Consider the following 14,700-nt stretch of genomic DNA (forward strand, 5'->3'; position numbering starts at 1 on the left):
CAATTTTGTGAGACAAGTTTTCAGTCATTCTACATGTATAACTATTTACATGTATACAATGAAGGAAAAACATAATTTCTTTATACCCTAACACCCCCCCCCCCCTTCTTAAAAAAAGGATTTATAAATGAATAAAAAACAAAAAAGCAATTAATTGTAAGTCAGTACTTACATGTATAGTGTAAGTCAGAAGTTAAGATGATTGTGGTACTTCAGTTTTCTTTACAACAAAAATACTTGTCATCAAACACTACTGGTGATAAATACTCCCTCTAAATACTCCAGTTAACTGATATTTGAAATCAAATTTTTGTCAAACGTTCTGCTGTACTCACTAAGTCAATCGACCAAGCAAATTATTAATAAATCCCAACAGAAAAAATATAATACCTGTACGTAACAAGATAAAACTATTTTTGTTATTGATATGGTTTTGTCAAATTTCATTGATTTCCCATATCTCCTTTTTCATCCTTTCAGGTGTATCACAGGCAGCTAAGGATTATTTCAATGCCATAGTAGCTGTTGGTGAACTAGCAAGTGAGACTAAAGATTCAAGACAACTAGGTGAGTACATGTGTACATGTACATTTATTAAAGATACTATGTCCCTTTTGCAGCCAACCTCAAATTCTGTAGAACTTTGCCGGAATTATGAATATGTCATGTATGTCCTATCTGTGAAATTTAAACGTTAGCAGTGTCCTCATATTCAAATTATGCAAGGAAACACGTTTACTTGCTAGACTTCACTGTCAGGCACTATTGAGTGACTGGCTGGCTTTTTTTCTTCTTTGGTAATAACTAGGTTAGTAATAACATACATGAAAAGAGTTGTAAAGGGTACATGAGCATTTGTCTACATCAATAACCCACTTCTTGTGATGGCCAAGATTAAACTGATTGAATCTTTGCGCAGCATAAAACTTATGACCATTCGGTACAATTGTCTGAAAATCAAGACTATTACTTTTGGGCTCTATAGCCCTACAGTCGATTTGACAACTAATAGTCGTTATTTTCCCACTTGAAGACATTTTCAAGCCCTACCTTTTTTTAGGGAAGTTCTAAATTAGTATTATCTTTTAAATGCAGTTGGAATTTAACTTTTTCATTTTTTTTGGCCTGCAAATGGGACATAGCACCTTTAAGTAAGACAAAAATGTTTTATAGTACCTGTTGCAACCCAGCTTGACTGGTAATTACTTGGATCGGGTACTGAACCCTAGGATAAAAATAAGAAAAGAATTGTTGCCGTATCCCTAACCCTGAAAATTTCCCATACACTATTAAATAAATCGCTATCCTGATTCCCAATCATGTGTGCAAAGTCTGTGAGTAAAACCATCCCATCTTCAAGGAGAAATTAAAAATCCATCTACCTACCTGTACCCCTATTTTGCTATGGCCCTTTAATCCAATACAACTTTCATCGTAGGCCCTACCTTTAAAGGTAAAGACCAGTTTTGGAAATGCCCCCCTCTCAAAAACATGAAATGGAAGCTACAAATGTATATTACATGTACCAATCATGTGAAAGAATATGTTTTGACCAATACTTGATGATACAAATTTTGCTGAGAAACCGCCTACTTATTGATATATTTGGTAAATTATTATATCTATTTGGACCTGATAGATATAACGCACGTGTCGGGCACGTGTCGCGTAGTCCCTTACCGAAAAGGCAGGCCTGCTTATAGCCTGCATCAAGCCTGCATAGCTGCTAAAAAGCAGGCTAATTCCTTAGCAAGCACTGACCTGCAAAAACGCCGAAATATGCAAATTAGGCAGGCTTAATTTAGCCTGTACATTTTAAAAGCAGGCTTATTTTAGCCTGCAAAATCATTTTAACCTGCTCAATTAGCCTGCAAAATTGCCCTGCTTTTTTAGTATGCAAAATTAACCTGCTTTGTTAGCCTGCAAAAACGCTGAAATATGTAAGTTATGCAGGTTAATTTTAGCATGCTAATCTAAAATGCAGGCTAACAAAATTGAAGATATTTGATTGCCATCATTAAGACTTCTATTGGTATATCGACTCGGATAGAGGAACGGGGGATAAATTGATATATCATAATCAATATTTGCAAGTGTCCACCAATAGGAATATTCTAATCTCAATTGCATTAGACTAACTCCATCACAAAGATCATTTGAAGTTAATTCAAGATTGATTTTAAAAAAGTACAGGCTCATACACGTATATATAGAAAATATACATATGCTATTTAAATTGGTTAGTAATCGTATAATCAATATATCTATTGCTAAAACATGAATGTAAGTGTGATCAGACAAATAATCTATTGGTCAATAATTGCCAAAGAAAAATACAATCACAAAATTGATATGTGCATTAATTGTCATAAGTTGCTTAACAATTAATCATGATAAATGTATTTTTCTGTGAGACGTGTAAAGTAATAATGAATATTCATGAGATACGTATTGCAGGTTAATTTTAGCATGCTAATCGAAAAGGCAGGCTAACATAAATGAAGGTTTCTATTGGTTTCTATTGGTCCCATTGGGTTCAATTAGTCTTATTGGTTTATATTGGTCCTATTGTTCCTATTGGTAGATCTTTTGGTCTTATTGGTTTCAATTGGACCAATTAATTGGCCCCATTTGACTCTAATCGAGATTTCAATTGGTTTCAATTGGACCAATTGGCCCCATTAGATATTTCAAATGGTTTCAATTGGACCAATTGGCCCCAATAAGACTTAAATGGGACTTCAATTGGACCAATCAGCCCCATAGACTGTAAGGTTTTCAATTGGTTTCAAATATATCTTTTCTTCATATAAGTTGCAATTTAATCCAATTATGATACATGTATCTAATAAACACAAGACTATATCAATGTTATAACTACGACCTAAAAGCATTGCTCTCTCTTTAGGCTCCATCATATTTCTTCCTTTATTTAACTTAGTCTTATGTATTATTCTGTTTGTTTGTATAAATGCATCCCCCCCAAAAAAAAAAAAATTACAAAAAATGTAACATGCCAAATGTAATAAAATAAACATGTGAAATATGAAAATAAACTGAAATTGAAACTGAATTGGACCAACTGAAGTCCAAAATAGGGCCAATTGGTCCAATTGAAACTAATTGAGTTCCCATTAAAGTCTAATGGGGCCTAGGCCAATTGGTCCAATAGGGCCAAACTTGACCAATTGAAACCAACTGAAGTCCTATTAAATACCAATTGAAAAAATGAAAATTAAATTGGTGTTCAATTGGTTTCAATTGGATTTTTGTCTTAATATTGGGATGCCTCCCCAAGCGCTCGAAACCTCGCTTGCTCGGCTTTCTATGAACCTATTTTTGTTTAAACTCTCAAATCACCCCTGATATATAACATTAAACGTGCATGTGAAAAATAACCTGCAGGCTACATGTAAAAAGCAATAACAGGTTAAATTTGTGTTATAAACCTGCTCAGAGGACATTTCTTCAGATTGCAGGTTTAACAAATTATGATAGAAATTTACATGCTAAAGATTAAACTGCATCTCATCTGGCATGCTAAAGATTTAACCTGCTAAAACTGTATTTTGCAAAACGCATGCTAATTTTAAACTGCAGGCTGAGATTTAGCCTGCTTAAACTGTAAGACTGTGTTTTGCAAAATGCATGCTAATAACAGGCTAAAATTTAACCTGCTAAAACATGTAAGACTGATTTTGCAAAATGCAGGCTAAAATTTAACCTGCTAAAACATGTAAGACTGATTTTGCAAAATACAGGCTAAAATTTAACATGCAAAAGAATAATTAGCATGTATTTAAGAATGCAGGCCAGACGCAGGTTCAAAGCAGGCTAAATAAGCCTGCATTTTCGGTAAGGGGTCCCATATACATCTTTCTGTGTACAGTGCTTGTAACTTTACTAAGACTGGGCCAGATTTCTTAACATTTTGATGATTCCAGAACCTTGCAGTACACACCAATGCTCATATGCTAGATGATCAACCCTTTTTTGATCGATTCCACAACGTTTCTTTCACAATGCAATCGCATGACCATAACTGGTCTTTATCTTTAAGTGTAGCCTTCACTTTTGCACGTGTAAATTATCATTCAACACTCGGTACTCTCCACATTATAATCTAATCGGTAAGGTGGGATTAGATCATTAGATTAGCTTGGATGATTACAAGCATTTAGAATTAAACACACGCTTGAAGGGGCATCAATTTCTGCTAATTAGTCTGCAATAAAAACTCAGATTATGGCCACTTACAGTTAATTTTATAGGGTATTGAATCGTGCCTCTTGGGCATAATAAAACACATTTTTTTGGAAGTATCCTCGTCATGATAAGTACATGTGCGTGTTACCTCAATAGAATTGCCCTTATATTTTGTACAATAAATGTTTGATGGTTTTAAAACTCATTGTATTCAAAGTACATGTACCATCATAAATGTGAACTACAAACATGTGTCCTTGGACAACCATGTATACGTAGACAGACTGACTTGAGTTTGTTATCTGATGAGGCTCGTACAAGTGCAATATGAATATATCATGCATGCACTGGGCGTGAACTCATTCCACATTTCTTTCTTCAGAAATGATTGTTTAAACATACGTCGGAATTGCTCTCTGCGTTTACATGTACATTTACATGGTTGTGGCTTTAAGTGTAGAGATTGTATGTACATGTAAGCGTGCAAGGAGCTCATTAAAAAAACAGATAAATTAATAGTGCATTCTTCTTTCTGTTATTGGGTTCATTGTAGTTTCATTTCTAATCTGCATCAAGGGAACTGCATGTAATTAGATCAATTAGATATTAGATATAGATATGCTATCAGAAAGAGAGTGTTCAAATTGTTTTGTCAGGCCTATATAGCATGGATTTGAGTTTCACACTATTTACAATATACTGTATATACACAGCTTCTAAACTTCTATCTTCCATTGAAATTATGAAACTTTGGGATCATAATTCACAAGTGATCCTGCATGTACAATGTAAAAATGTTGATAATAGCTATGTACATTTCAGCAATATATTGATCCTTCTTATTTGTGCAGTAAATCCTGCTTTAAAAAAAAAATCCAACCTTGATTGCAAACTACATGTATTCAAAGAAAGCAGAAAAGTCAGAGAAATAGACGGGTGAAAGGTTGAACAAAAATCTGACAACCGATAAGAAATAAGTTACTAACCAAATTACCAAATTGAGATTTGCCTCTAATATTTAAATCATTCATAACTCTGTGATTATTAACTAGATTTATTTCAAACTTTTGCCATTCTGTTTCTTTTATGTTTGTGCTTTCATACACTAGACCCTAAGTATATTGGATTGTCCTTTCACTTAGGATGAGATGAATAGCATATACTGTACATGTAGGAGGTAGTCAATGTCATGTGTACATGTACATTGCAAAGATTGTTACAATTTGATTTGATGAATCAAATTTTCAAAAGTTGATGAATACACACATGTCTGATGATTGTACTTGGGCATGACACTATTACAGGCCCCCCTGGACACATGGGTGCCCAAAAGCTAGATCCGGTTCACCCAAATTCCAAAATGTTTACATACTGTATATTAGAGCTCATACATAAACCTCTCTAGAAAGTTGTAAAAATCAGGACGACCCACTTCTAAAAATCTTGGTGTGGAGCCCTAATCATACACAATTGGCACTCACAGGTGAGAACTGTAAGTACTACAGTAAACATTTCTAATGACACGTACATGTAGAGTACCTGTGGCAGTTCTTTGGTTATGCTTTTGTTAACTGCCATACCTGTGTTTTCATTACCTGACAGAAAGTGAAAGTCACAGGTCAAGTCAACAAAATGAAGTTGGAAAGTTAACTCCTCATTGTATTCTTACCCATGGGCAACAACTTGTGGGGAAAGCGGTGATTAGGGTGAGGGGGGGGGGGGGGGGGGGGGGGAGGGAATAGGATGCCCCTCCCTTAGGTTTTGACAGGTAATCAATTGTAATACAATATGTTGTTCAGACTTCAGAGGGAACAGAAAGTGTTCTTTTCCTTTGGGCAACACGTGTACAGTACATGTAGCTATAGGGGGAATGAGCCATTATTGCCCCCTCCGTGTCCAACACTGTTGCCCCCCCCCCCCCTCTGACATTGTTGGACACATGTTATGCCACCATGTATCAGACAGTACAGTCATTTCTGTCTTTGACAGGAGGGAGAAGGCTCATCTCTTGTCAGTTGTCACTTTTATTAGATGTTGGGACTAACAATGTACATGTAGGAGTCTGCCGACAGTTTTAAAGGGATAGGTTAGGATGTTTGACTTTAGTATGTAATTTCTTTATGGAGATTTGCATAAATAATTACCAATTGAATATACCATATATTGTTAATAAAAAGTACAAATTATTACAAGCTTCTGGATACTTATTCTGAAAAGCTGAACAAATTAGGAATGTCCTTATTCAATAGGCAGTATTTTAGGGCTTTTTAAAGACGTACACTGTAAAACAAAACTTTTTTTTAATAGGAAAGGGAATAATTTTACCGTATCAAGATCGATTTATACATTTCATTTTCATCACTGATGCGGATTAAATGCTATTCAATGAAGACTTTATATGATAATGTCCAATATCTAGCTGATTTCTACTAAAAAAAAACAATCTGTTATAGAGAGTAATCAAGCATTTTAAAAATGATCTTTCTGATTATGTTATTATAATAATGAAATCAATGTATTGAAAGTATTTCATCAAAGCTTCATTGTGCATACATGTACATGTACATACACATGTACTCATGAGTATCCTGTAGACTGAAACATGTATCCTTTTTTATTAATAAGTGGGACGTGCAGCTCGATCAGCTAAAGACTGAGTGTATGCATGCTGCCTTGTGCTTGGCAGTCTGTATATGTAACAAAGGAAGAAACATGAACGATTCACAACGAGCTGTTCAGAAAACAGGAAACTACCTTTTCCTCAGGCTCCCGTAACGAGGGGAACCCGGCTAGTTCTCTTCTTCAAATATGTGCTGAGAGAGAACAAGGGGGTCCTAGCTGACTCATTAAACAATCCAGACACAGGATATTTCAAAGGGGTTCTTGAGTGTGACAGACTCAGAGTGTACATTTATAGTACCGGTACATTGTGGAAATTAATGTGCACTCTATGAAACATGGTATTATATTTAAGTTATTTGGCAAAGACAAATATCAAGAAAGCAGTAAAGTTTCAAGTAAGTCACATGGATGGCTGAAAAAAGAGAGACATTAACTATTATGACTATTCAACCCAAAGATCTTCTCTTTTTCCTTTTCATTTTACGTTACATAGATTTAATGTCTTGAATCTACTCGCATAATAGCAAAATACATCAAATAATGATTGGACAACAAAAATGATGTTGTATGTACACCTGTACATACCTGTAAGGTATGTCTCCAGATTTGAACATGTATATGAAATAGAAGGGAGAAGGAAAAAAAGGCCTCGATCTGCATCAAATAATGCTATGATGTTGAAGTAAAGATTGATAGACCAAGGATGGAAAGTCCCCCCCCCCCTTCCAAAATAAAAGTGTGAAAAGAAAAGAAGAAAAAGAGAAGCAAAGAAAAAGAAAGAAAGAGAAGGATTTGATGTGATAGTACACTGTAGTTTTTAAAATTGATTACATTTCTTCTAATCCAATTCCTATACAGGTCAGTCACTACTTCAAATTGCCGAGACTTACAGGCAGATAGAAACTGAGAGAGAAATCACGGTAAGTACAAAGTATATGGGCAGGGTCGATGTTTACATCTTCTTATCAACTGTAGAAGAATCATGTTGCAGAGAACCTTTGTGTATACATGTACTTTAATATGTAGATCTCAAAGTTGTACTTTATCAATGTTGAATCATAAAAGGTGTCAGATTACAATACAATGTACATGTTACTGCTTTGCTTTTATCTTATTAAGATTAAGTTGGGAATGATATGGTTTTCTGTGTCATATTGTTTTGTCCTGGACTGACTTCCTAACCTGTTGACAACCGGATTCTCACGTTGCCATAGGCTTAATACAGGTTCAACCCAGTTCCAGTACTAGGGAATGGGTTAAGAATGTAGAGAATGCTAGTGGGCTACATACAAGTCAACACATGGTGGCTTGATTTTACTTCCTATATCACTATGAATATGACTGACAAAGAAAGCGGACAAAATGTACAGTTCCTCAGGTAGACAAAGGAACATCCCTTCACTGCTTTTATGTAAAAATGTGTAGAACAGGTGTCACATGCATATTCACCTTTTTACATAATAGCAGTGAAGGGATGTTCCTTTGTCTACCTGAGGAACTGTATATTTTGTCCGCTTTCTTTGTCTGCCATTTTCATAGTGTATGTTTCTCCATGAGGTTTTCTGAGCTAACCATGTGGACTTTTGTGTTGAAATATTCATGTTAAAAGTGAGCACTACATTTGAAGTGTAAATAGTATATGTACATATTTGTGTAGCCAGGTTTTTGATAATAGAGGTATATTGTTGATCACTTTGAAAATTTATAGAAAAAAATAACACCATTGAAAAAGAAAAAAAAAGTCAGAATTAGTCAAATGTAGGGATTAGATAAGTTGGAACATGAATCATTATCCAGAGTTTGATGTCCAAGTTTTAAGCAATGTATTTGTTATAACATTAATGTGAATTTGATCCTACAAGAAGGAAAAAGTGAGCAAGAAAATGACAAAAAATGAAATCAAAGAAATATTCGAGGAATGAAAACATAGTAGGTTACATCTATATTTTCAATTTCAATGATTTATTTTTCTTCTGTTCATTATTCAGGTGCATGCATTGAGGAAAGAGCTTTTGCATCCATTAGAAGGCAAACTAGAGCAGGAATGGAAGACTGTGCTTCAGGTTCAGAAATCATATTTATCAGAAAACAAGGCAAAATCAGAGGTGAGTAAGGTTCAATAATATATTTAATTTTGTAAAGGAGCAAAACAAAACAAATTATTTGTATGCCCATGTTAAAGTACTCTATTCATAAACTTCAAACTTCACTCATTTTTGTAAGTGTTTTTCTCATGAATTTTGACATATTGCAATTTATATTTAATTTTGTTCCTTTTTAAAATTACTATTAGAGTTTGCTTAGCTTGCTTTTACTTCGTATATATTCAAGCATTTCTTTTCCATATTATGTGTTCATGTATGTGGACTGGACTAATACTTTTTTTGTTGGTTTTTTGTTTTGTTATTCTTTTATTTACATATCCATAAATTGAGCTGTCAAATAACATACTAGTACAAGATTCCTTATGTGATACCTAATGTACTTTGGATTAGTGACCCCTTTGTTTGTTCTGTAGGCTGTGGAGAAATGTCGCTCAGAGGTGAAGAAAGTATTTAGCTCTTAAATGCATAGTTACACACTTGCTAGATTTGTTATCTTTCCTGTAATGAATGTACTTTGAATTTGAGACGCCTTTGTTTGTTTTGTAGGCTGTGGAAAAATGTCGCTCAGAGGTGAAGAAATTTAATTGTCAAACGCATACATACTTGTAGGCCTGTCCTCATCAGCTCAAGATTGCCAAATAGCCCGTTATTTCTAATTTGGGAAATAAGCCCGAAGTTACAAATCGCGTCTTCGTCAGCTCGAGACTCGACCTCAAAACTGGGGTCGAGATATTTTGATCAGCGTTCGCCCATAGTGCGAGTCTTCTGGCTGGTGAAGACGCACCGGACAAATAGCGGGACATTTTGTGAACTAGCCCAAGATATCTTGGGATGATTATCCTGCTTACTGCAACTGCGGGCTGATGAAGATGCAAATTAGCTGGATAGTTTGCGATCGGGATAGTTAAAATAGCAGGTTATTTACCAATCTCGAGCTGATGGAAACAGGCTTATCTTTCGTGTAATAATGTACTTTGAATTTGTTACCCATTTGTTTGTTTGTTTTGTAGGCTGTGGATAAGTGTCGCTCCGAGGTGAAGAAACTTCAGAAGAAAACCCAGAAGAATCACAGTGAAAAGTACATAGAGAAAGAACAGAGGACAGCAGAAGAGCTTCAACTTCTCACCAAACAACTACATAACTTCAGATCTAATGGGCTGAGAGAGGTAAGAACTGTTATGTGGTGATATTTTATAATAATAATAATAATGATAATAATAATAATAGGCATTTATATAGTGAGGCGCACAAATTAATTATTACCCCGGCTTTAGCCTAGCTGCAATTGCAGCGCTCTAGCATTTCTAGGAATTAATTCCTGCCAGGTACCCATTTACCTCACATGGGTCGAGTGTGGCAAATATAGATTAATGCCTTGCCAAAGGACATTAGGGCCATGGCAGGGATCCAACAACAACCTTTGAATTTCATGTCAAGTGCTTAAGCCACTCGGTTTTGTATGAAAAAAACATAAAACAGCCCATGTCGAAGAGCTTAGCTTACAAGATGAATTTCAGTCGGCATACAGGAGACATCATAGTACTGAATCTGCACTAACCCGTGTTAGAAATGATATTCTATGTGAAATTGATAAAAGGCGTGGTGTGATACTAGTTCTATTAGATTTAAGCGCAGCCTTTGATACCATTGACCACGGATTTTTGATTGATAGGCTTTCCTCAGAATTTGGAATACGTGACACGGCTCTGCAGTGGTTTCGGTCGTATCTTAACTGTCGGACCTATCGGGTTCGCATAGATAGCACTTACTCTGATGTTCATACTTTAGATTATGGAGTTCCACAAGGGTCCGTACTCGGCCCGCTCCTTTTTACGCTATACGTCAAACCTTTGGGAAGAATTATTAGTCGCTACGGTCTTAGATATCATATGTATGCTGACGACACACAAATATACACAAGTTTCAACCCCAAAAGTCTTGCAAATTTTCAAGAAGAAATAAGTAAACTGGAACAATGTATCTCTGAAATTAGTATATGGATGACCTTAAATAAACTCAAACTGAACGAAGGAAAGACGGAACTACTGCTGGCCATGTCACCAAAGCTTAGACATCACTTACCGCGTGATATAAGTATAAACATAGGAAATAGAAGAGTACAAATGTCTGACAATGTCAAAAACTTAGGTATTTTCTTTCAATCTTCAATGTCCATGTCTAAACAAATTACTGCTTTGTGTAAATCGCTTAACTTTCATTTGTACAATATTTCTAGAATCAAGAATCTGTTGACCTCTGATGCGTGCCATCATGTCGTAAGATCATTAATCCTCAGTAGAATAGACTATGCCAACTCTCTTCTTTTGAATGCTAATGTGACAGACATTCAAAGATTACAACGAATCCAAAATCGTGCTGCCCGGGTTGTTTTGGGAGGGAGCAGGTATGAATCAGCATCTCCTCTACTTAAGCAATTACACTGGTTAACCGTAAATAACAGAATCATATACAAAGTTTCCCTAATTGTCTACCAATGTTTGAATAATTGTGCACCAATGTATCTGTCTGTGCTTCTACATACTCCTCCTAGACTTCAATACAACCTCCGCTCTTCTAACGACCCCACGCTCCTCCGATTACCACGTATCAATTCAAGATCGGGGGAGTGTAGTTTCTTTTATTATGGCCCCAAAATTTGGAATACCCTCCCTTTCGACCTCCGTACCTCTCCCTCAGTTGAAATTTTCAAGAAAAAACTAAAAACGTACCTCTTCAATAAGTAAATTGTAATTCTAATATTTTTGTTTGTTATTATAATTACTCTTTTATACATGTATTATCTTGTGTTTACTATGTCATTATTTCTGTAAAGCGCTTCGAGCAATTCGTTGGATGTTGCGCTATATAAAAGACAATTGTATGTATGTATGTATGTATAAAATTTATAGCTAGGACAGTGTGTGTGGATGTAGAAGAATGCTATAGGAGGAATATACTTCAGTAAAATATCTGAGAGAACTTGGCATGGTGGTATTAAACACTTAAGTTTTCTTTCCCAAGATCCTCTAAGGACAAGCTTTATATTGAGGGCTAAATTCATCACATATTGTTCTTCTAATAATTGGCAACAATAATATTTTTCTTTTATTTTTACATTGTCAAAATAAAATGTGTGTCTCTGAAAACAAGAATGTTGTTGAAAGAATGAAAAAAAATGACCAATTTAGATTAAAAAAAACATTGATTTGGAATCTTTCAATGTGTTGCCAATTTGAGGAATTTAAAGCTTATTTTCCTTTTTATAAATTTCTGGCATCAAATACAATATAGTCATGAACAAATATGGAGGCAGTGTGTTCAGAACTCTTTGCCCTTTCTTCCCTGAATAAATGATTGTTGGGCCAAACCACAGAGTATGAAATGATTATCACGGAAGGGGTTCAGTATTGAGGAAAAAATGTCTAGACTCCTCTGTAATGTAAAAAAAAATAGAACATTAATGTTGTTGCTCATCTTGCATTTATGATATTTACAACTGGACAATGTTTCATTTTAAGTATACAGTTCACGTTACTACTTTAAATATTACATCTTTGAAATGTTATGTATTATTCACTTCAGCCAAACTTTTTATCCTCTTCTCCTCGCAATTCATGATAATTGTAATAAAGAAATTGAAGTTTTATTGCATTTTATTCACAGTGAATGAAACAAGATCTCCATCTCCATATGTTTCCAAAGTGCTTTAGAAATTCAGAATCGCTTTCAGTCGAAGCAATTTCGTTCATCCTATTAATACATCACATCATATAGTTTGATTTTATTAGGTTACTCATATTTAAGCCTTTCTTTTTCTGCTGGTCGCTTATTTCTGCTGAGTTATGGCTGAAGTCCCTGCGGCATTAAGCAAATATCTTTGGACGGGGGCAGGAGGGGGATGTTATATTAAGGCTATCCTGCTTTGGAGGTTCATGAACTCTTAATTGGCAGTTAATCTAGCTTCTGCAGTGGCATGAGGCAGGATTATGGGGATTAGTCTCAATTAACAGGTAGCCATGATATGTAACAAAGTCCACGCAATCAATGCGCACTTACAAATATATACATGTAAACTTGTGAGTCTTGTACTGTACATGTGCATACCTAGACTAAAATATTGTCAACAAAATATAAGGGTACTTATGTATCTAACCAACTTTTGGGGAAATCATATATATGCTCAAATTGGATGGTTATTGCTCAGTTTGTAGATAGTCATGTTTGGGCAAAACATTACCAAAGTTGGTTGTAATATTGCCTAAAATTGGTCTGGCACAAAGTTGCCCTTAATTGTTCGCATCCTACCGGGTACCCATTTAACACCTGGGTGGAGAGCAGCAATGTAGACAAAATGCCTTGCTCAAGGACATGGATATGTTATTGCAGTGCTGGGATTTGAACCCACAACCTTCGCATTTCCAGTCAAGGGATTAAACAACTCGACTGCTAGACCTCCACGGAGTAAACAAAGATCCCACCACCATATCGTACTTCAGGATGTGTATCACTTTTTAAAGAAATAATAACAATATAGTATTTGAATCCTGCACGTTTTGACAAATGAACTTTTGATTCAGAGTCTTTTTGTTAATAAATCACTTTTAATCAGCTAAAATACCTGGGACCCGATTCATAAAACTGGTTACCATTGATAACAAAGTTACATATTAAAACTACTGGATATTTAATTGGCAGTGAGCAAATTTGATATAGAAAACAAAACATTATTTATTTTAAATGAGATTATAAGCCCTGGATGGGTAGGCAATGAGAGTATATCCTGGCTCATTTATTATATGTATAAACTGTTCTAAAGATAACAAAAAAAATAAGTTTCTGTGTGTGGGAGTGGCGGAGTGCACTTAAACCCAATACATACCGACAGATATGTGGTTTTGTGAATAATCTCAGGCAACTATTCTCAGCATATGTATTTCTGATCGTGACGTGTATTAATGGGCTGTTCAGACTTAAGAAAATTTATACAAAACTCCTAAAGAAACGTCATATAAAGAATCAACATTTAGCAATAGGTGCGTACAGACTAGACAAATTCTTGTTTAAAGAAATGTCGTATTAAGAAACTAATATATTAAAGAGATCAATTGATATGATAAGTCCTGCCTAGTTGAACACGATTTTTATTTGATATAATGTTCATGTGCTTTGCTTTATGACATTTTGTTACACCAGATTTCATTAAACAATATCCACAATAGAAAACAGGTGGTTGTATCCTACATACAATGTGTATATACATTGTAGCTGTACCAGGGGAAAAAAGTACACAGGGGCTCTGGGCGAAGTAGCCCCCGAAATGCCAAAAAGTTTCCCGAAAGTCATAAAAGAGCCCCAATAAATTTGCATACATGTAGAGTTCAATGAAAACAACTTGTATAGGGTGTTTTTTTCATGCAAGCAAGCTTTAAAAGTAGCCCCCAATTTTTAAAAATATTTGTTTGCCTGAGCTGTACGATTCTTGTATTGCTATATACAATAGATTCAGGTAGTCTGAATACATAGTAATACTCTCTCTCCATTGTCAACACAGACCTTTGTAGCAGGAAGTCCACTATCTCTGCTCTGCCCACCAGTGATAATCATAGACTTCCTTTAATACAGTTCTAATTTCAGGGTGCCCTTTCAATGGAATTTCCATTGCTCTGTTTAAAAAGGAGAATGCAAATGATAGTTTGCCTATATATCAAAGTAGCTACATAGAAAGCTTGGTCTGGAAGCTTTGTTTATAAAGTTGTTGGGTAGAAAG

At 35.2% G+C, this 14,700-nt stretch overlaps 1 protein-coding gene across 1 annotated transcript in view; it reads left to right on the forward strand.

The window, feature by feature from the left end:
* The window catches only part of LOC115923647 (brain-specific angiogenesis inhibitor 1-associated protein 2-like), a 46,049-nt gene that overhangs the window by 4,780 nt on the left and 26,569 nt on the right, over nt 1-14,700 (forward strand). Inside the window, exons 3-6 of the mRNA XM_030984774.1 lie at nt 481-567; nt 7,687-7,748; nt 8,817-8,933; nt 9,944-10,099. Of these exons, the coding sequence (XP_030840634.1) occupies nt 481-567; nt 7,687-7,748; nt 8,817-8,933; nt 9,944-10,099 (422 nt within the window). The remainder of the gene's footprint in view (nt 1-480; nt 568-7,686; nt 7,749-8,816; nt 8,934-9,943; nt 10,100-14,700) is intronic.

This window comes from Strongylocentrotus purpuratus, unplaced genomic scaffold (assembly GCF_000002235.5).
Source record: "Strongylocentrotus purpuratus isolate Spur 01 unplaced genomic scaffold, Spur_5.0 spur5_scaffold_14, whole genome shotgun sequence".
In the NCBI taxonomy this organism is placed as follows: Eukaryota; Metazoa; Echinodermata; class Echinoidea; order Camarodonta; family Strongylocentrotidae; genus Strongylocentrotus; species Strongylocentrotus purpuratus.